Source organism: Cataglyphis hispanica, chromosome 11, assembly GCF_021464435.1.
Source record: "Cataglyphis hispanica isolate Lineage 1 chromosome 11, ULB_Chis1_1.0, whole genome shotgun sequence".
In the NCBI taxonomy this organism is placed as follows: Eukaryota; Metazoa; Arthropoda; class Insecta; order Hymenoptera; family Formicidae; genus Cataglyphis; species Cataglyphis hispanica.
This window is the reverse complement of record NC_065964.1, coordinates 2,261,202-2,284,130: the sequence shown is the minus strand read 5'-3', so window position 1 is coordinate 2,284,130 and position 22,929 is coordinate 2,261,202. Positions and strand designations below refer to the sequence as shown.

Genomic DNA, 22,929 nt, shown 5'->3' with positions numbered 1-22,929 from the left:
CGCGAGAACGAATATTTCTTCTCTTAGAGCGGCGATCCTTAAGTAAATTAATGTCTTCGCGCTGCTTTTGAAGATCGTTAATAATAGCATCGTATCGAGAAAATTGAGCGGCTTATTCGAGATTAATTATAGCTTTTCGTATGAGCTTGTATCCAGTTTATTTCGTATTGACAACCCCTTTCGTTCACCTGTATCCTTTCAGGATAAAATATACCGTGTATTATTATTATTATTATTATTATTTGTACGAAGTGCCTTCACGCTTTTATATATTACTCGATTATAATTATATAAAATTAATTTTTCATATAAAAGCTGTGCACAGAAAATACATGATAATAGATTTTGAAATTTAAACCTCGCATTATAGCGTCTAATAAAGAATTTAAAGAATTTCTAAAATAAAGAATCTAATATATTTCAAGGAAAAATGAAGAATTTTATTTAAAGGAAGCTTTATTAAAGGATTGTTCAGTCGAAAATTCAGTTGAGAGACTATGAGATAGCGTTGAAAAATGTTTCCGCTCGCTCTCGCATCTTGAAACGCGTTTAATAATTCCGACATTCCTGCAGACGTTATTCGTATGTAAATTGAAAATAATACACGAGAGCGAAGGGTTTCTCGAACATCGATCAAGGAAGCACGTCCAAGAGAAGGTCTTTTGCAGCCTGATGTTGAATGATGAATAAAACCTAGATCCCTGAAAATCAAATTCTTCATATTTTTTTAAATAATAAAAAAGTAAGACGAATTAAAGAAAATAAAAAAAAAATTTATTTTAGAAGAAACTTCTTTAAACTCGCTGAAAACTACGCAAAAGATGAAGACCTTTTGTATTATTATTACTTTTTTTAATTATTTTATTACATATAAAAATTAATGTATTGATAAAAATTATGTTTATAAAATTTAATATTATATTTATATAATTTAATAAATATTTATTGAATTTTATATTTATTATTTTATATTATTTTATATTTATTATTTTATTTATTATTTTATATTTATTATTTTTCTTATTTTATATTTATATTTATTTTATATTTTTATATTTTTATATAATTTAAATATATAATCGTATAAATATTCGAATAACGAGAGAAAAGATTTTAAGATTCGAGCGAGGGAGAATCGGCCGCTTTGCGTACGTGCATTCACAAGTGAATTAGCTGCATCATTGTCCGCGCGGATAGACGAGAGGAAAGGAGAAAAAAAAAAATTATCGACTGAATGTAAATATGATAAAAATCCGCGCGTCATCCGGTTGACGAGGAATGTTCCTCAAGGCGTCGCGATGCATCTCTTATGCGCTGCTTTGTAGAATCATTCTTTGATATCGAACGAACAGATTGCTTATCGATCGATTCGTTTGAAATTGTTAAAAATTGTTATTCCCGTTCGCTCTTTTCCTCATTTTCGAGGTCATTTCGTGTAGGCATCATGAAGCGAGATTATAAATGATAAAGAGTAGTTATTGGAAAATCGATTCAATTTTGACTTTCAATTTAAACATTCGTCGCGAGATCGTGCTCTTTCCTTTATTGTAACTCGAATTAAAAGACTCGATAATATTATTTTAACGAGGAGAATGGCTACATCGATAGGCAGACGATCAGCTGATTGATGTTTACCAAACGTCAGTGACTCTTGACAGACAAGAATAATTGAAAGCAATAATTTTAATAAATTCAACACCTCTCGAGAAACTTTCAAATACATGTAACAGAGGATAAGGGAATACCGCTCTGAATTTCTTCAACGATTATTTAAAACTCTGGCTAAAATAAAGTCAAACATTTTTACCACGAAATAAGACATTGTTCTCTATTGCTCTTTCTTGCTTTTTCTTCTCAAATATTCAATATTCACTATAGGAGGATAATTAAATATTTAACATAAAAAAATATTTAATATAAATATAAATATAAATCAATATTTAATATAAATATAAATATAATTCAATATTTAACAGTAGCAGTTGCTGCTGCTGAATATTTTACGAGATTTATTTCATCTATAGAAAATTTTCTTTTTTTTATTATTTGATTATATTTTGACTGCTTTTCGTCATAATATTAATATTGATTTTTTTTCGAGAGAGAGACGATACGATTGTTGCATAACTTTTAGATCAATGTAACTTCGTTAGTTATTGATCTGAAAGCATATTTCTAGCTTGCTGTTGGGATTTAGTGAATAAATGAAATTTCTAACACGAAAGTATACACGAATTTTTTGGCAGTTGCCTCGTTTTTTTCAGGATTATCCCTCACAGTTTAATTAGACCACCTGCAGTGAGAGATGCGTCGCGTGCATGCTACATTCCATTCCTTCTTCTTCGTTTTTCTTTCCCTTGTTTCCTCCCCTTGCGACTCTTCGCATTATACGATGCAACATTGAGCCGAGGCACGACTCACTCCAGCTCAATTTGTATATGAATGAATACGTATTATATATCCGCACGATGTTGAGAGAAAAAAACGAAGAAACCTAGCCATTAAGACCACCTGGTGCAGAGATCGCCAAAAATATCAAAGTACGTGGATTCGTACATTCGTCGTTTTCCCGGTCCAGAAATAAATGTCAAGTCAGTCGGTAATTTTGATAAACGTGACACTGAAACTGTCATATTTATAAAAAAAATATATTAAATTCAAAAAAATTGTTTTTAATTCTTTTAAATTATGTAAATACTACAAAGAGAGAAAGAGAGAGAGAGAGAGAGAGAGAGAGAGAGAGATATTAATTATTTTAATCAAAATATACTTTTATTTGCAAATAAAAAAAATTTATTATTTTATCTAATTACTTTCTTTAAAAAAAACATTGACTGCTTTAAAAAACACAGATTTTTTTATTTTAAAAAATAATCTATCTTCAAATAAATATTTATTATTTTCAAATAAATGTTTTTTTTTATATTAAAATTTTTAATAACGTATTTAAAAAATTATAATTTTTATTACATGCAAGTAATAATTTATTGAATACAACAAAATATTTCTGGAAACAATATATATTTATTTGATTGAAAAATATTTTATTTTTAACACATTATATTACATATATTACATACATATGATTTTTTATTTATATATGATATTTTTCTTATTTTAAGGTTTTACCGGCACCCAATGCGAGATCGATATAGACGAATGCGCGGCGAGGCCGTGCCTGAACAACGGCATCTGCACCGATCTCATCAACTCCTTCAAGTGCAGCTGCGCCGACGGCTTCGCCGGCTCCCATTGCCAGATCAACATCGACGACTGCGCGTCGTCGCCGTGCAAGAACGGCGGTACCTGTCAGGACGGCATAGCGAGGTACACGTGCGAATGCCCGCCCGGCTTCACCGGCGCCTCCTGCGAGACCAACATCAACGACTGCGCATCGAATCCTTGCCACAGCGGCACCTGCATCGACGGCGAGAACAGCTTCGTCTGCAATTGCTTCCCGGGCTTCACCGGCAAACTCTGCCAGACGCAGATCGACGAGTGCGAGAGCAGTCCGTGCCAGTTCGGTGGTAGATGCGAGGACCGCATCAACGGCTATCAATGCATCTGCCGGCCGGGAACGTCCGGTATCAACTGCGAGGTCAACGTCAACGAGTGCTACAGCAATCCGTGCCGGAACGCGGCCAGGTGCATCGACGGTATCAACAGGTGAAGCTCGAAGCTTTGAAGAAACTAAAAGATATCGCCAAGACGTCTTGATGATAACTCGATGACGAATCCATTATCCTCTATAGATGATGATTAGAATAATGGAATAAAGTGCAAACATGATTTTACAAAATCCTTAATTGTACCAATACTCATTATTCATTCCCTTTTCAGATACTCCTGCGAATGCGAGCCCGGCTACACCGGCCAGCACTGCGAGACCGACATAAACGAGTGCGCGAGCAATCCATGCGCGAACGGTGGCCGTTGCATCGACCTGGTGAACAGCTTCAGATGCGAGTGTCCGCGTGGCTACTACGACGCCAGGTGTCTGAGCGACGTGGACGAGTGCGCGAGCTCGCCCTGCCTGAACGGCGGCACTTGCGAGGACGGGGTGAACCAGTTCATCTGCCACTGCCTGCCTGGTTATGGGGGCAAGAGGTGCGAGGCGGACATCGACGAGTGCGGCTCGAATCCCTGCCAACACGGCGGCACGTGCAACGATCATCTCAACGGCTACAGCTGCAAGTGCCTGCCCGGCTACGCCGGGACCAACTGCGAGACCAACATCGACGATTGCGCCAATAATCCTTGTCAGAACGGCGGTTCCTGCATCGATCTCGTCAACGATTACAAATGCGTCTGCGAGCTGCCTCATACTGGCAGAAATTGCGAGGACAAACTGGACCCTTGCTCGCCGAACAAGTAAAGATTCTTTCCTCTTCCGAATTTCATTTGCACGAGGAAGAAAATGATAGTTAGATTTGTGAAACGATGTGAAATCGACACTGTAAAAAAAATTAATTGAAACTTCAGACAAGGTGTCTGCAATTATTATTTTAGACATACTTCAGTTTTCAGACACTAAAAAGACTGGTGATTTAGATAGATTGTCTGAAATTTCTTTCACACACTCAGATCTGAAAATTCTTTTTGATTTTTCAAACACATTCTCCTGAATTTTTAGAAAAACGACTCTGATGATTAAGACACATTGTCTGAAGTTTCTTTCAAACACCTAGATCTGAAAATTCTTTCTGAATTTTCAGACACATTCTTCTGAACTTTGAGAAAAACGACTCTAATTAAGACACATTGTCTGAAGTTTCTTTCAAACACCCAGAAAAAATGTGTCTGAATTTTTAGAAAATTTTTTACAGTGAAGTTTATTGTACAATTGCATCTTATTGTCTTAATCAGAAATAGAGTATTTTGAAATATCTAGAAAAGATAATAGTCTAGAGAAGATCTTGGAAAACCGATTTTTGAAATTGCACAGCATCTGAAAATTAAATAATTGCATTTTATAATTTCAATATTTCTCAAGAATCAAGCATTTATTTAAAAAAAATGCAACTCAGGCAAAATCGCTCTTATACTTCAACTTCTTTGTAGCATTCATATATAATAATATTCTCCTTTTTAAAGAAACCTCGTTTGACAAAACGTATTCGCGTGCGAACAATCTATAGATACAATAGAATGCCTTTGTAACGCATTGCTGCGTCATTTCCAGATGTCTCCACGGAGCAAAGTGCTCGCCATCGTCCAACTTCCTCGACTTTGCGTGTACGTGCACGGTCGGTTACACGGGCAGGCTGTGCGACGAGGACGTCGACGAATGCGTGATGACGTCGCCATGCAGAAACGGTGCCACTTGCCGGAACACCAACGGCTCTTACCACTGCGTGTGCGCGAAGGGCTACGAGGGCCGTGATTGCATCATCAATACCGATGACTGTGCATCATGTGAGTACCGGCTGTTCTTTATTCGCTACAGATGCAGATCTTGCGCTCTCATTTGAGTGCCTTAATGCGGATCTGCAGAGCGTCATCTGTCCTATCGTCTGCGACGACATGGATTAAATTAAACGTATTTTTTTTTCTTTTTTTTAAATAAATGAATATCCACCAAATGATACTCAAAGAAATTGTCTCTTCGCTGATTACAGTTCCCTGTCAGAACGGCGGCACCTGCCTGGACGGCATTGGCGATTACACATGCCTCTGCGTGGATGGTTTCAGCGGCAAGCACTGCGAGATCGATATCGATGAATGTCTGTCGCAGCCTTGTCGGAATGGGGCGATGTGTAAGGAATATGTCAATTCTTACACGTGCCAATGCCAGCGCGGTTTCTCTGGAATCAATTGCCAAACCAACGACGAAGACTGCACCGAAAGTAGCTGCATGAATGGCGGCAATTGCATCGACGGTATCAACAACTACACATGCGTCTGTAAACACGGCTACACCGGTTCCAACTGTCAATATCGTATCAACGAATGCGACAGTTCGCCTTGCCAAAATGGCGCTACTTGTCACGATCATGTACAATATTATACCTGTCATTGTCCATACGGCTATACGGGTACGCATTGCGACGCGTACGTGGACTGGTGCGCCGATAGTCCGTGCGAGAATCAGGCTACGTGCGTGCAAGTGAAGAACAAGTATCACTGCAACTGCTCACCCGGATGGACCGGCAAGGTATGCGACGTGGAGATGGTTTCGTGCAAGGACGCGGCGATAAGGAAGGGCGTGGCGGAGAAGAATCTCTGCAACAACGGCACCTGCGAGGATATAGGCAACAGTCACCGTTGTCATTGCCTCGAAGGCTATACCGGCTCGTACTGCCAAGAGGAGATCAACGAGTGCGACTCGGCACCGTGTCAAAACGGCGCGACGTGCAAGGATCTGGTCGGTTCGTATCAGTGTCAATGTACCAAGGGCTTCCAAGGTCAGAACTGCGAACTCAACGTCGACGATTGCCAACCGAATCCCTGTCAGAACGGCGGCACCTGTCACGATCTGATCAACAACTTCAGTTGCTCCTGCCCGCCCGGCACTCTCGGCTTCATATGCGAGATTAACGTTGATGACTGCGTGATAGGCGCCTGTCATAACAATGGCACATGTACCGACAAGGTGGGCGGTTTTGAGTGTAGATGTCCGCCCGGTTTCGTCGGACCGAGATGTGAGGGCGACATCAATGAGTGCCTGTCGAATCCATGTGCTTCGCCTGGTACTCAGGATTGCGTGCAACTCGTCAACAATTATCACTGCAACTGCAAGCCCGGCTATATGGGTCGTCACTGCGAGATCAAGGTGAATTTCTGCGACAGCTCACCGTGCCAGAACGGTGGCGTGTGCACGGCTAAACAAGACAGGCACACGTGTATCTGTCCCAGCGATTATCACGGTATAAATTGCGAGTTCGCCGGCTCCTATTGCGACGCGGAGCCGTGTCAGAATGGCGGCACGTGTCGCGTCACTGGAACCGGCTATCGATGCTACTGCACGCCAGGTACGACGGGCGCGCACTGCGAGTTCGATGCTCGGGACGAATGCAAAAGCAATCCGTGCCAGCAAGACGCCCCTTGCGTTAATAAGATCGACGACTATGCCTGCGATTGTCCTCCCAAATGGATCGGCAAGAACTGCGAGATCTACGATCCGAATTATCCTGGCGGCGTGTTCGGTATTCGACCCAATGTCAATGTCCCGAAAATCTCGAACGCTTACGATTACAATACGGAGCGCGAGCGCAGAAAGTGTATCGAGAATCGCTGCGAGGAGAAAGCCGGCAATAATCACTGCGACGAGGAATGCAACAAGCACGCGTGCAACTTTGACGGGCAGGATTGCTCGCTTGGCATCAATCCCTGGCGTAATTGTTCAGCACCTATCAGATGCTGGGATGTATTTATGAATGGCGTATGCGATGAGGTCTGCAACAACCCGCAGTGTCTCTTCGATGGCAGAGATTGCGAGCGAAAAGTCGCTCCTTGCAAGTGAGTATTTATTTTTTTGTTAAATTTTTTAATTATTTAATATTATGTTGAGCATTACATGTTGCTCTTAAAATACATTAAAGAATTTAATTGTTATTAAATTTATTAATAACAAAATTAGCTTTTCTATATTATAATAGACTTTTAATCCATCAACACACTATATATTTTGAATATTTCTGTAGACTTCTACGTTCTATGAAATCCACTCTTCTTTTCAGATTTCTTTAAAATCAAGATACCTTATATTAAGATTCTTATAAATTGTGTGCATATATTTACTACATTGTTATTTATTATTTTCTTTGTTTCTTGCAGTCCGGTTTACGACGCGTACTGTAAAAAACATTACGCCAACGGTCATTGCGATTATGGCTGCAACAACGAGGAATGCAACTGGGACGGCCTCGACTGCGACAGGGAGCCACCGTCATTGGCTAAAGGTGCCATGTCCATTGTCCTGGGGATGGATATGCAGACCTTCCGCTCGAACGTCGTGACCTTTCTGCGCGAGCTTGGCAACGAATTGAGAACGACGACACGCGTGAAGCAGGATGAACTCGGCAACGACATGATATATCCTTGGAAACCCGAGAGAGATCCCAACGCTCCCAGCATATTCGGCCGGCCGACGATGATCCATACTAATAATCAAAACGGTGTGATCATCTATCTAGAGATTGATAATCGCAAATGCATCCCAACCTCTTCGATGACGTCGACTTTGAGTTCTTCTCGTCGGGATGCCACAGGATGCTTTCCATCAGCCACTGAGGCGGCCGAGTATTTGGCCGCCACAGCGTCGAAGCATACATTGTTGCGAAACTTTCCCATCGAGCAAGTGCGAGGTGTCGTGGATCCTCAGAGTCCGGAGTATCCCGACAGTCCAACAAATTACAAGTATGTTTTTATCGGCGTGGTTATCGTCGTGCTCGGCGGTCTTCTAATGGGCGTGCTGGTGACCGCGCAACGAAAACGCGCCGTAGGAGTCACGTGGTTCCCCGAGGGCTTTTTGAGAACCAGCAGCGGCAGTGGACAACGGCGCCGTTCGCGTAGGCGCGGTCCGGACGGTCAGGAGATGCGAAATCTGAACAAGCAACCGTCAGTGAATTGCATGGACCTGGACGTAGTGACTGGTCGGGTGCAGTCCCAGTGGTCCGACGACGAGTCCGATCTGCCGCCGTCGAAACGGATGCGCGCGATCGAGCCGGGTTACGCGAGCGATCACACCGCCATCACAGACTACGAGGAGACCGAGCCGCGCATGTGGACGCAGCAGCATCTGGACGCGGCCGAGATCTGCCGACCGGATGCTGGTGGTGTGCTGACGCCGCCCAGCCTGGAACACGGCCAGGACGTAAACGCGCGCGGTCCATGCGGCATGACGCCACTGATGGTGGCGGCTGTGCGCGGCGGCGGTCTCGACACTGGCGAGGAAGAGGACGAGAACGATGGCGCCGCGGCGAAGATCGCCGATCTAGTCGCCCAGGGCGCCGATTTAAACGCCAAGACCACGGACAAGAGTGGCGAGACGTCGCTGCATCTGGCCGCGCGTTATGCTCGGTCCGACGCGACCAAGAGGCTCCTAGACGCCGGCGCCGATGCGAATTCACAGGATAACACCGGCCGTACACCGCTACATTCGGCCGTCGCGGCCGACGCCATGGGTGTCTTTCAAATTCTACTACGCAATCGGGCGACGAATCTGAATGCTCGTATGCACGACGGCACGACGCCATTGATATTAGCGGCGCGTCTAGCCACCGAGGGCATGGTCGAAGATCTCATCAACGCCGACGCCGACATTAACGCCGCTGACAATAGCGGCAAGACTGCGTTGCATTGGGCTGCCGCGGTCAACAACGTCGATGCCGTCAACATACTATTGGTGCATGGCGCCAACAGAGATGCTCAAGATGACAAGGATGAGACCCCGTTGTTCCTCGCCGCCCGCGAGGGCAGTTTCGAAGCGTGCAAAGCGCTGTTGGACACGTTCGCCAACAGGGAGATTACTGATCACATGGATCGGTTACCGCGCGACGTCGCCAGCGAAAGACTACATCATGATATCGTCAGACTACTTGACGAACACGTGCCGAGGTCGCCGCAGATGGTGACAGTCATTCCGAATGGTCCTCTCATGGGTAAGCATCTTTATTACATTTTTATTTTTATTATATGTATACATACATTTTAAAACGTCCTATTTTTGTACAAAAATTTATTATCAATAAAAGAAATGAATATGAAGAATAATAAATAATCTTCAATGAGGAAACTTTAACTTTGATTAAGTTTAGCTCACTAAGTAAAATACCATCATGTAATATAATTATTCCTTTTCTTTGTAGGCTCTCCAAATCATCCACAATTAATCACGCATCCCACAGTAATCGGCTCGGCGCCGAAGCAGACCAAGTCAAAGAAGCGGCCAAAGGCGGGCGGTGCGGGAAACCCAAACAGTCCGGAATCGGAGGGCGGCGTGGTGGTGATGGTGAGGCGAAAACCATCGGTGAAGAAGCCGCCGGCCAAGCGTGGCGCTCAGCCCCCAAACCAGGAGATCCCGCAAGGAGCGGAGGGCGCCGACGGCAACTTGCCAACGAGTCCGTACGATAGCGCGAGCCTCTACAGCAACGCGTTACCCCTAGTGGCTCATACGGCAACGGCGAAACAGCCGCCGCCATACGAGGATTGCATCAAGGGCCAGTCGATGCAAGGCTTGCAACAACTCGGTCTCGACACCTTCGCGACCAATTACGGGCTGCCATTTCACGACCAGCTCCTAGCGCCGCATCAGCGGCAGCAACAGGGTATGGTGAATACACTATCGCCGCCGTATAGCAATCAATCGCCGCCACATTCGGTACAATCCAACATGACCCTCTCCCCACAAGCGAGTTACATGGGCTCGCCGTCACCGGCGAAAAGTCGGCCGTCTTTACCCACCTCGCCCACCCACATCGCCGCCATGAGGCAGGCGACGCATCAGAAACACGGCAGCATGCCGCCAGTGGGATTTGATTTCGACAATCTGCCATACACCTCGAGTCAGGCGCAACAACAGCAGCAGCAACAGCAACAGCAGCAGCAGCAGCAACAACAAATGCAGCAAACGCAACAACAGGTCCAGCAGCAACAACAACAGCAGCAGCCGCAACAACAGCAGCAAAGTACGCAACAGCAACAGCAGACGCAACAATACTATCAGTACTTGACACCGCCGTCTCATCATTCCGGACCTGATGTCACGCCTCAGCATCTCATGCAGGCGCCCGAGAGCTTTCCGACACCGTCGCCAGACAGCCCGGGACACTGGTCCTCGAGCTCGCCTCATTCAAACAGCGATTGGTCCGAGTGCATAGCATCACCCACGAACGCCTACGGTGCCGGAGCCGGCGCTCACCAAAGCAATAAGGGTTCCGAGGCGATCTACATATGAGACTGGTGCAACGGTGCTCTCTTCCTCGCGCGAGTAAATCATAAATCGTGAAAGAGAAGAGAAAGAAGATAGGTATACGAACTGTGATCAGCTCGTCGTGAGTTCGAGCGTATCTATAAGTGTCGAAATGGACGACTAATATATGATAACGAAGAGCTCTTTCGCCGGAATTAAATTATAGCGGCAAGAAGGTATTTTTTTTTGGTTTGTTGTGTGTGTCGGAAGAGCTACCACGGTGCTCGCGCGCCGCGATTATTATTGTATATTTGTGCGTATCAATGTTAGATTGAATAAATAATTATTCGCGGATAAGTATAATTACGAATACAAACTTGTATTCGTCATTATATATTTATATTGTTAATCAATAGTTATTAATTGATTATTAATCAAATTCCCAAATATTTTTTGCTCGATATTGATGCGTATAAATATAAATAAATATATATATATATATATATATATATATATATATATATATATATATATTGCGTATGAGGAGAGGATGGAAGATTTACGATCAAAGATATTACAAGACATACTCAAATATACTACAAATTGTAAAACCGATTGTGCCTCTCTAATGCGACGTGACGTTTAGGAAAATTGCGAGTGAAGAATCGCAACTTATGAAAAGTAACAGATATATTTTTGATATCTATCAATTTTTATTATGTCGCGATATCATACACAGCTCAATGAATAAACAGTGCCTTCGACTTGCCAGTGTGAAGGTTCCCGATGGACAATAATTTATATAAAGAAGCGAGACCTTGCTATTCTATGCACAATATAATTGTACATACAACAGATTTATCGTTCACCGCTGTGTCTGTTATTCCACGGAGACGATTACATAGCTTGTAATATTCTATTTAGTGCCTAATGCACGCAGTGCGCATCTTATATGAAGGAATTGTATCGAATTGATATTTGATTTTTTCTTTTCTTTTTATCATACTTTTTGATAGACCGATCCTTTTCGGACTCCGAACGGTAGGATAATCGCTGATAACACGTGAGCGCGAAATGATAATTGTGCCTTCGAGTTCCGTAGAGTATAAGACACGCAGGTTCTATAGATGAATCTATTATTATTAAATTATATAGAGAAGAAACGCAGCGTTTCCAAATGGCCTCTAAGCGGATCGAATGTTTATAACTGGTTGATGTATTGGAGATACCAGTCTTTTCTTTTTTATTGGCGACATGTAATGTAATGTAATGTAACGTAATATAATGTAACGTAATGTAACGTAAGGCGAAGAGAGACGACAGCAGGACATCTATTATGTGTACGGTCGACGGGAGCTTCAGAGAATTCGTCCTTTCAGCTCGCATCGTTCCATACATAGACATTCCATTGCGTATGGCGCGCCAACAATCCTTCCCCTCCCTTCGATCCCTCTCTCACGCGCTATTATGTCCGTCGAGAAATCATTTACTAACAATGCTAGAATAATCGTTGACGTTAATCTCTAAGTGTATCGTTCGCGTTTAAATTAAGTACTCGGCGCGGAGCGGTAGGACAGTTCTCTGGTCTCTTTTCTGCCAAAGCCAAAATAGCATTTTTAATGTAATAGTACGATCACGGCGCGTACAGATGGTAATGAGTAATAGTGACGCACTGTCTTGTAGAAATTATTTGTGTATGTATGAGAGAAAGAGAGAGAATTTATGTACGTATGTATATGTATGTGTATGAGAGAGAGAGAGAGTAAGAGAGGAGAGAATTAATTATTGTTGCGGGATGAAGAAAATTCATGCGCGCGCTTTTGCAATATATGAGCCAGAGTGAGATGCATCTTCGTACGTTATGCGAAGACCGCTACTGGTGTCATCGATACGATCTGTTTGTAGTATCGTCGAAGATCTGTTTTAATTTTGTATCGAAAGATGAAAATGTAAAATGTAAATACTCTTTCATTCTATTCCGCTCATAACTTTTGTGTACTCTGTTTAAGTACTTTTATATAATTGTCTTTTCTCTCCTGAATTTTTGTACAAACACACCCCGTTTTTACATATTTTTTATATATTATATAAGTTTATCTATATAAATATATATATACATAGCTACATTTTATATATATATTGTACTATATCTTACTTTTGTAAGATATATACCGCATACACACACAATAATCATGTCTCTTTCATTATATTATTATCACATAACTGTATTGTATATCGTATGTAATTTGCTGTTGCATCAAGGGTTGCTGTACGTGTACAGAATACTTGATACAATTCTAGATTACATATAGAACGGTGTGACGGAGTTTTTCTCTTTAGAATCATGGAGCGTATCATAGGTCCAACGTAATTTCAGTGCCTCTTTTTTACGAATGTATTTTCATAAGGAAAGGACGTCTCTTTTATACTCTTATATTGTTTAAAAGAAATTATACATATCTTTGATCGAACTGCCCATACATATTGTGAAAATTATGTGGACTCTGCGAAATAATGAATGAGAGCATAAATTTATGCACGCATATACAAAAAAGAGTATAAATAAGTATTTTATAAGAAATTTATATATTTTTTTAACTGTATTCTCTCATAATATACTGTGTCACGAGTAAGATAACTAATTGCACAATGCAAATAAAAGTACAATTTTTATAAGGAGAAACTCAGAAATATAGAATAAAGATCTGCAATTGATCCATCTGTAAAAACAAAAAAAAAAAGATAAGCAATACGTAGATATTATACGTAACGTTGTCAAATGTTGGGCAATTTTACCATGTGTTCAAAATTTAATAGCAACTGCTCTCTGATGCATTCATTCTGTGTTAAAACAAGCGGTATAGAGCTCTAGGCATTATGATATAATAATTTACAATTATTTACGACATAAGTTAAGCGACACACCGATTATTATACGATCTTGTTATTCCTTGTAATCTGTAAAAAGTACTGAATTTTATTAGCATTAACTATTCACAATAAGCGAATTAAGGATTTGTTCGGTCCTATTATATCCTAGCCCCACGCTACCAGCTCCCATATTTTTATAAATAAGTTATGTCTTTTAAACAGATGTAATAAAATAAAGATAATCTAACATATAATATGGCTGCCTCTTTTTTCTGTATTTTACCTATTCTTTAAAATATAAGAATATAATTATTAAAAAAGTGCATGAATTGTAATTATAAACAATATTAAACTCTCAAAAATCAAAATAATAGCATAATAAAATTCCAAGATAAAATAAACTTTTGAAAATTGAAAAAGTATTATAAGAATATAATTAGATAAGAATTGCAAATAAAAATTCTAAACTTTGCAATTGTAAAAATCTAACTATATGTTATTTACTTTATAAGTAAATATTACAATTTATAAATAATCGAGATGAATTAATTGTTGCTATAATTTGATCTAGACTCTTTTACAAATAATCAGTAAATTACATGAAAACAACTTACAAATAACAAAGCGAGTGAATTATTTTTCTAAAAATAAGAAATTTACAAAAAGAATTGAATCACCAATTGACTCGATTTTTAACTATTTATTATTTAACATAATATATAACAAACAATTTAACATAATAACATAATATATAAACCTCATAAGACCATCGGTCTTTAATGATATCCCGTCGGTGCCGGTGATCCTACAGAATTTAGTGTGACTGAAAAAAAAAATTCGCTGCGCTGTTATTTTAGTTCATCCAGTTATTGTTTTGTTATCGAAAATGTATAGATTTTTCATGCTTCAAGAACAACAAAATAAACATTTTATTATAAAATTAATGTTTTATTATCGACAATGCAAAGATTTACTTATGAGATAAAAAGTACTGATAAAAAGTATGAATAATAATGAGAGCAAAAAAAGATTACAGTATAAATAAAATACACAAAGTCAATATAGGGAATAAATTTGAAAGTATTATGTCAAAAGATCAAGAGACAAATAGACTAAATTACCGAAAAAGAGTGATATTGAGGAAGGTATGTCAAGAGAAATACAATTCTAGTTTTTTGACATGTTTTATATCCGTTCTTATTTGTTTTTTCAAATCTAAATATTCTCAATATATTTTTTCCATTACTCTAATGTCGTTATGTGTCATGTTCTCTCAAAATGATAGAGATTTAATTTAACTTAATTAATTTTAAATGCAACGTTAACTTATTAACTTTTCTTTACAGATTAAAATTTTATATTCATTAAAACGTGCGTTCATAAATTATAACACAACATTATTATCCTCAGTAGAGTATATATTTAATGCAAAGGTAATTTAGTAGATGATGATTTAGAAGGAAAAATAACTGCGAAATAAAATTAATAAAATAAAAAATTAAAATAAAATTTTGAAATGGCACTCTTATTACTATTTAATAAATACTTTTAAATTGTTTTAATTTAATCTTCTAAATAATTAAAAATAAAGATAAAACGCATTTAGAGATAGAGCGGTTCAAATTAAACAAAATTAAAAGTCCTTTAAACCGTTATGTTTTTAAATATTATATCTCTATATTAATTATTGTACAAGTGTATTATTAATTATTATTATTATTATATAATTATTATTATTATAATATATATTTTTGATAATTTTTTTTTTAATGTATTAAATAATTTTAATACACAGGTCTGTGTATGTGTAACGATCTCAAAGATAAAAAGAGATAGAAACTTAGTATGGACACAAACCAATCTGTTTTATCGATACAATTTTAATAAAGTACGAAGAAAACGAACATAGATGACGTCATATGTAAAATTTTTCCGTTGAAACAAATCTACTAGATTAATTTGCATCCAACATCCGACAACTCTCCTATTACAGATTTACATCAAGTTACAAAGTTACATCGAGGACGCCGCGTGGTCGCTCTTGAGCCTTTATCAGCTGACATTGACATCTAATTGACAGAGAAATTGTTAGTACATATCTATATATATGTACATATCTGTGCAACGAGAACTTGAAGAGGATTTTTCGAAATTACTTGCGATTGGTTCGCACACAAGTCGGTCGATTTCATTGTCGTGCTTCAACAAAAAACACTGCTAGGCTAACAAGCGTGATAACAAGAAGAGATATCGTCTCGCAGATCGAAATTAGCCTCTCTTACGATATATGCAGCAAATTTCTTGAATCTCGACTCAATTGGACTCGTCGACTATATATTTTTACCGAGATTATTGATAATAACATATGTTAATTCGAGATGGCGATGCAAAACTCTATGAAAATTCGTTCTCTTTATTGAAATTTCATCGTTGATAATGGAAAGCGACGATTAAGTTGCAAATACGTCCAGGAAACATGTGCAGATGCTGCGGACTACTATTGGGTGGATGACAGGTTCTTCAAGGATGGATTCCAGCAAGAAATCGGATACTGTTAATAACAGTCAGAGCACAGTCGCACAGTCTGAAGGCTCGGACTCGATAGAGGTATATATTAAATATTACAAGAAACCTAAGCGTTAACATTATACGCAATCTTTATTAACTCATTGATTACAGGTGGACAATTCACGTACAGTTTTGCTAAAAATAGCAACGCTGTATGCGGAACGACTTATGAATGACATCTGTCTTGTTGTGGATGGTGTCGAGTATCCAGCACATCGACTTATACTTTGTGCTTCTAGCGATGTTTTCCAAGTGAGTGCAAAGAAATGTATATATATATATATATATATATATATATATATATATATATATATATATATTTAAGATTTAATACAGAATAATGCTTTCAATATAAAAATTAACTGATATTCAGGTGATGCTGATGAGCCCACAATGGAGCGAGTCTCAAGAAAGCAGGGTAACCCTTCAAGAAACGCCTCAGTGCGCGCCAATATTCAGTGAATTTTTGCGCTACTTTTACACTGGTCAAATAAGAATAAACTATGGAATTGTTCTATCAATATTATCTCTAGCCGATAAGTACAATGTCAAAGATTTGATATTGTTGTGCCTTGACTACATGCGAAATCACATTGCGCTTGCTGCCATAAACGGCACTCTGGTATCGTGGCTGCATTACACGTTGAACTGTGGTCATCACGACATTAGCCAAGCGTGCCAAAACTTTGTCAAGTGGAACTTGGGACTTGTGGCCAAAACCGCGGACTTTGGGAATTTTGACTTAGATATTCTAGTATCGTTGTTGCACCAAAGCAGTTTAGTCATAAAGGACGAGATGACGCTCTACAAGTGCCTAGAATTTTGGTTGGATCATCAGGCAGAACGATTGAAAGCGCAGCTGTCGTCGGAGGAATTAGAGGCGACGTTGCATCAATTAGTAATAGCTGTTATGTCGCCCGTTAGATTCCCGATGATGTCTCCACGACAATTGGCGGACTTACTACTGTCGCCATTGACAAAAAAGTATAAAGAATTCTTCGTGGAACGTATGTCGATCGGCATGTCCTTCCATTCGGGTCAAACGGACAGAGTGAGAGAAGTGAGTCTTAGCGAAGAGGACGGCGCTTTGCTGTTCGAACCGAGATTGTACACCGTCGATACATGCAGCTCGCTACTGACCATAGAAAACTTTCACAGTCTGCCATCGTATCACACGAGAACACTTGTGTTTTCCAGTCACTCCAATTTAGCGGAATATGCCGGCGACAAAACTTGCGAGTGGGTGGTAGACATCTATCCTAAAGGTGTATGGTTCAAGAAGTTTTTCCTCATAGTATGGCAAGGTACGGTAGAGATGCCCGAGCACGTGAAGCGATCGGTGAGGCTATCGTTGACCTGTAAAGAGCCACCGATGAATAGTCACATGCGCGTAAAGATTGGAGTTTTGATTTACGGTTTGCAAGACGGTGTGGAACATATCGCGAGAGTCACCGAGATCATTCACAGATTCAGTAGAAAGGATCGCGTCCTGAATCTGGACGATCTCCTGCCGTTCGAGGAACTCAATCCGCAACAGGGCTCGGTATCGGAGAACGTGGTGTCTCCTTTCCTAGTGGGTCCCAACAAAGACATGCTCAAATTACACATTGTTATATCGCCAGCTAATTAGCGTTTACGATGTCACATTACGTGTATCAAAATAGAAAATCACAGCGAGAAAAATGTTATTTGCATTCTATGTTTTTATATCAACTATGTTTATTTCCTTTTTTCTATTTCTTATGCATAAGTATTTCTCCAATATTTTGCCAAAAACGAATATTGACGAAGTTAACATGTAGTACACACACACACACACACATATAATTGCTTCCTCTTTATATATCATATTATTTTCTAAATTTTAAATATCTTACGGAAACGCTTACATGATACAAAAAAAATTGATATCTTAATGAGATATATTACATTACGAATGTATTGTCAAATGTGCGATATACTTGAGTAAAAAAAATTTAGTAGCCCTTGCTGCCGTACTGTTAATGTGATTCGTTACATATAAATCCCTTGTACGATTTTGTCTAATGTCTGTAAGATACGAATGTGTGTACTGTATATAACTGAGATGCCAACATTATTTTAGTTACAAGTTATGTGATTTTTGCATGCAATAAATGCGATAACAAGCAGAATGTGAGTGCACTTTATGAATATAGATACGTGTTAATATAAGACTTGTGTATATTAATCCTAACTCGCGAACCGATATTACATTTTTTCTAACGAGGTTGTCAATAAAATGCGTCTGTAAAAATTATTAGCAGTAATTTTTCTAGAAACGGCATATCTCTTATCTCATCTGAGATAAGAAATATTTCTTGTTTCAGAACTTATGGAGATTCCGTATCTCGTTAAAGAGACGAAGAGAATTTCCTAAAACATAAGTGCGTCTAGCTTTAGGTGTAACTTTAAATATCGTTTTATTATTATTATTTTTTTTAATATTTTAAATATTTTTTTTAATACTATTATCGCGCTTTGGAGATACGGAATACGTCTGTAAGTTTTATAAAATTTCTTATATGCATAATATATTTTGTTCCCTTCTTACTATCTTACCATCGATATTACATGTTCTTGCGTTGAAGATTTGGTTTCTTAACTTATCAATTAATATTGTACCCAGAGCGAGACTGAAACCTGAGATTAAATAAACAAGTAATCTTTATTCTTAAATGCGTTACATACAGCAATCTTTTGATTTTCAAAATCCCACAAACATACAAGCATATAATATCATTTCTTTATAACAATGTGCTTATTTACTTGATCAAAATGTCATTCGAATTATTAAGTCTAATATTAAAGATAAATTGTTCTTTTGAAAATATGTTTATAAACGCAAAAATAAATAAGGAAAACAATCTCAATGACAGTTTTGTGGTGATAAAAAAAATTAAAATTTTATCGAGTACTTGTTTAATAATACATATGCATACATTATTACAATAGAATTTGTAAAATAGAGGTCACTCTATATATATATATATATATATATATATATATATATATATATATATATATATATATATATATATATATGTAATAGCCTTGAACAAGCAGTGAAAGGCAGACTTTGTGTCTTGTCAGTAGTATCTTTTATACTTTGGTCGCAGCAGTCGTCTTGCATATCGTCTTGCTCTCCATTAAATAGTGTAAAGAATATTATTTATTAATATTATATATATTATTAAGTAATATATGATTTGTTTATATTTATATAGTAACGTGGCAATGGATCTTGATCATTCAAGATATGATAGCGCATTTAAAAGTCTTAATTAATCGTACTCTGTTTAATATCATTTTAAGAAAATCTTATAATATGCTGTAAATTAACGTGCTCTATTTTCATAAGAAGAAAACGCATTTTCTAGAATTAAATTTTTATTTCTATAAATTTTTCTAAATATTTTAGTTTCAGAATTACATTTTTTTTAACATTGAATAATTTACTCGTAATTTATATTAAAATTTTGTATATTTGTATAACAAAATATTTATTTGCATTTTTCAGACACAAAACATGAAACTATATTCCGTTTCGGACGGTCCGCCGTCTCTCGCCTGTCGTCAACTGTTGAAGGCTTTGGATATCGAGTACGAGTTGATCGATGTAGATTTTGGAAAAGGCGAACATATGACTAAGGAGTACGAAGAGGTATTTCTTAAAAAGAAGGAGAAAAAAAAAGTCTCTAGTATAAATAAATAACGTGTAGAAGAAACATTAAAACCGCATCGATTCTTCCAGCTAAATCCACAGAAGGAGATACCTACTCTAGTCGATGGTGATCTTATAATGGGCGAAAGGTGAGAAGTGGTCCAAGATATTCGCTATTGATTCCAAAAATTGCGGACAATTTTTTTTCCCGGTATTAAATGTCTAAGAAAAATATCCGTTCTTTTTATAGACAGTTAAATTGTTTCTCGCAAACATAAATAGATTTAAGATGCAATTCACGCAGTGTGGGATAATATTTATAATAATTATATATACATATATATAATTATATATATATATATATATATATATATATATATATATATATATATATATATAATAATTCCTAACAATAACACACCTCAACAGAAAAGTCAAAATGATATCAATTGACTAAATTATATCTTTATCATTAATTGAAAACTCGATCTCAAATAATTTTTAGAAAATGTAGGTTTCTTGGCTATATATATATATATATATATATATATATATATATATATATATATATATGTATATATATAAGCTTATTATTATGACATAATTCAGTCCATGACATCAAATTGACATTATTTTGACTTTTCTATTCTCGTTGAGACATGACATGTTCAAAGGATATCTAGAAGACATTCAGAGGATATCCAGAAGACATTTAGAGGATATCCAGAATATGTAAAACTTTTTCTGATATATTGATAAATACCCTTTGATGTGAAACATCTTTTGGATGTGTGTTGTTAGGGATAAGAAACGCGTTATTATAAATTATTTATAATAGCATTACTTTTGTATAATTCATATCATTTTGCAGCAATGCTATTTTGCAATATCTAGCCGATCAGTATGATACGAGCGGTAAACTATATCCGAAGGACCCAAAATTGCGAGCGATTGTCAATCACCGTCTGTGCTTCAATTTGGCGCTCTATTACCGTAATATTTCCGAATACGCTGTAAGTGAATAATGAATTTAAATTTCTCATTTTTTTTCATCATAATTTGCTTATTCGCAATCGCATTTCGCAGATGGCACCGATATTCTTCGATTATCAACGCACGCCATTGGGACTGAAGAAAACGAAGATGGCATTGGATATCTTCAACACGTATTTGCAACGTGAAAATTCCGCGTATGCGGCAGGCAGTGAGTATATATAAATTTCGGTAAATTTCTTTTAGACAAACAATACAATCGGTGAGATTAAAACGTACACGCAAGCTTGACAGCGCTATTAGATGACAATGCAGTGAAACAGCTGACAGCGCATTTATAAATATGCACAATTAGTATTTACGTAACAATAGCACGGGATGTTTATGAATGTTTATGAAAATTATAACTGTAATAATTGTGATATATTTTTAATAACTTTGAAAATTTGGAAAAAGATCCCGGAAAAAGCACATTTGCAATAAGAGTAGAAAATGCATGTGTATATTATTATTAATTTTTTTTTATTTTTGATATATTTACTATAGCGACAAAAAAATTAATATATATATTTCTCTTATATTTATTTATATAGACGACTTAACGATCGCCGATTTTCCGCTGATAACAGCGACGATGTGTCTGGAGGCCATTGACTTCAAGCTGGACGCGTGGCCCTACGTGGCGAAATGGTACGAAAATTTCAAACGAGAGCACCCTGATCTTTGGGAAATCGCAGCGGGCGGGATGCGGGAGATCAGTTTCTTCGAGAAAAATCCGCCCGATTTATCCGGAATGGATCACCCGATACATCCGGTGCGCAAGAGCGCATGAAGGGAATTTTCGCAGCGGAATATAAATAAATAATTAACACACATAAACATTGTAGATTCGCAGTTTTTTTTTCACATGTGATTTGAAGAAATTGATGACACTAAAATAAGTGATATTTTTACTGAGCTTTATTATCGACATATATATACATATATATCGTCATATTCGCTCGCAATTCTCTTCCATTGACACCTTGTATATCGACATTAAATTAGAATTTATACCGCAATACACCTTACGATAATAAATAAAGATAAATGTTACAATTACTGCGATTACAATCGTCGCTTCGTGTATTAATTGTTTCGTTAATTGACAGTACATATATAGGTGCAAATAAAACGAGCCTACGCGCATTTAAATCAAATATTAAAATTTATCATGAAATTTATAGGCGATAAATGCATCTGTCATAAATTACACAGGCCGACAGATTTGACCTCATTCGCGTTATCTCGGGCTGTGATCTTGAAGGATTTTGACTCGCTAAAACCAAATCCGTTTACAAAATTGGTCAGAATCTTTCGGGGTCACCCTGTCTAATCCGAGATAGCGCCGAGATGTCAGCTTATGTTATGTACAAGACGATTACATTGAGTAAGACTTAACACAAATGAAGATGATTCATCAATGAAATAATTCTATGACAATTCTCTCATGCGATGACTATAAAAATAGTTTTACGATTAGTAATTTAAGATTTAATTTATTTAAAGATTCACATATGTATATCATAGATATATTGTTATTTGAGTTCTCGATGAGACTTTTAAAGTTTCATCATAAACACAGATTCTGGAAATTCATCACGAACCTTAATAATCGTTAACCTTTTTCAAGTAAAATTTAAGATAATATGTGACAACGATATATATATATATATATATATATATATATATATATATATATATATATATTGTAAATTGAGTCGCCATGACTCTCCTATTTCTCGAGAATCTTGTTTGCGTATTAAATATCTCTTTTTATAGATTACAGTCAATCACAAATTTATTCGAGACGTTCACTGGAACACTATGGTAGAGAAAAGATTTAAAATTTATTACTCGAGTTAGAATTTTATATATATATATATATATATATATATATATATATATATATATATATATGATA

General features: G+C 37.6%; 3 protein-coding genes across 6 annotated transcripts in view; all 3 read left to right on the top strand.

Annotated features, from left to right (window-relative positions):
- The window catches only part of LOC126852713 (neurogenic locus Notch protein), a 259,129-nt gene extending 247,811 nt beyond the window's left edge, over positions 1 to 11,318 (top strand). For all 4 annotated transcript variants that reach the window (XM_050597774.1, XM_050597775.1, XM_050597776.1 and 1 more), the window contains 6 exons: positions 3,123 to 3,666; positions 3,841 to 4,371; positions 5,183 to 5,415; positions 5,619 to 7,458; positions 7,777 to 9,602; positions 9,810 to 11,318. In XM_050597774.1, the coding sequence (XP_050453731.1) occupies positions 3,123 to 3,666; positions 3,841 to 4,371; positions 5,183 to 5,415; positions 5,619 to 7,458; positions 7,777 to 9,602; positions 9,810 to 10,897 (6,062 nt within the window). In that variant the 3' untranslated portion in view covers positions 10,898 to 11,318. The remainder of the gene's footprint in view (positions 1 to 3,122; positions 3,667 to 3,840; positions 4,372 to 5,182; positions 5,416 to 5,618; positions 7,459 to 7,776; positions 9,603 to 9,809) is intronic.
- Positions 11,319 to 15,668: 4,350 nt separating this feature from the next.
- On the top strand, positions 15,669 to 18,988 carry LOC126852739 (BTB/POZ domain-containing protein 17). Its single transcript, XM_050597869.1, has 3 exons — positions 15,669 to 16,330; positions 16,403 to 16,543; positions 16,665 to 18,988. The coding sequence occupies exons 1-3, from the start codon at positions 16,208 to 16,210 to the stop codon at positions 17,919 to 17,921; spliced, it is 1,521 nt and encodes a 506-aa protein (XP_050453826.1). The 5' UTR covers positions 15,669 to 16,207; the 3' UTR covers positions 17,922 to 18,988.
- Positions 18,989 to 19,367: 379 nt separating this feature from the next.
- Positions 19,368 to 22,894, top strand: LOC126852757 (glutathione S-transferase 1). Its single transcript, XM_050597901.1, has 6 exons — positions 19,368 to 19,467; positions 19,830 to 19,973; positions 20,064 to 20,122; positions 20,845 to 20,986; positions 21,060 to 21,177; positions 21,560 to 22,894. The coding sequence occupies exons 2-6, from the start codon at positions 19,839 to 19,841 to the stop codon at positions 21,796 to 21,798; spliced, it is 693 nt and encodes a 230-aa protein (XP_050453858.1). The 5' UTR covers positions 19,368 to 19,467; positions 19,830 to 19,838; the 3' UTR covers positions 21,799 to 22,894.
- The last annotated feature ends 35 nt before the right edge of the window (positions 22,895 to 22,929 follow it).

Excerpts from the sequence above, each read along its gene's own strand:
- LOC126852739 (XM_050597869.1), top strand. The coding sequence starts at position 16,208 with ATGCTGCGGACTACTATTGGGTGGATGACAGGTTCTTCAAGGATGGAT. Across the intron at positions 16,331-16,402 it reads AAGGCTCGGACTCGATAGAG|GTGGACAATTCACGTACAGT; the intron begins GTATATATTAAA and ends CATTGATTACAG. Across the intron at positions 16,544-16,664 it reads CTTCTAGCGATGTTTTCCAA|GTGATGCTGATGAGCCCACA; the intron begins GTGAGTGCAAAG and ends ACTGATATTCAG.
- LOC126852757 (XM_050597901.1), top strand. The coding sequence starts at position 19,839 with ATGAAACTATATTCCGTTTCGGACGGTCCGCCGTCTCTCGCCTGTCGT. Across the intron at positions 20,987-21,059 it reads GTAATATTTCCGAATACGCT|ATGGCACCGATATTCTTCGA; the intron begins GTAAGTGAATAA and ends CGCATTTCGCAG. Across the intron at positions 21,178-21,559 it reads TTCCGCGTATGCGGCAGGCA|ACGACTTAACGATCGCCGAT; the intron begins GTGAGTATATAT and ends TTATTTATATAG.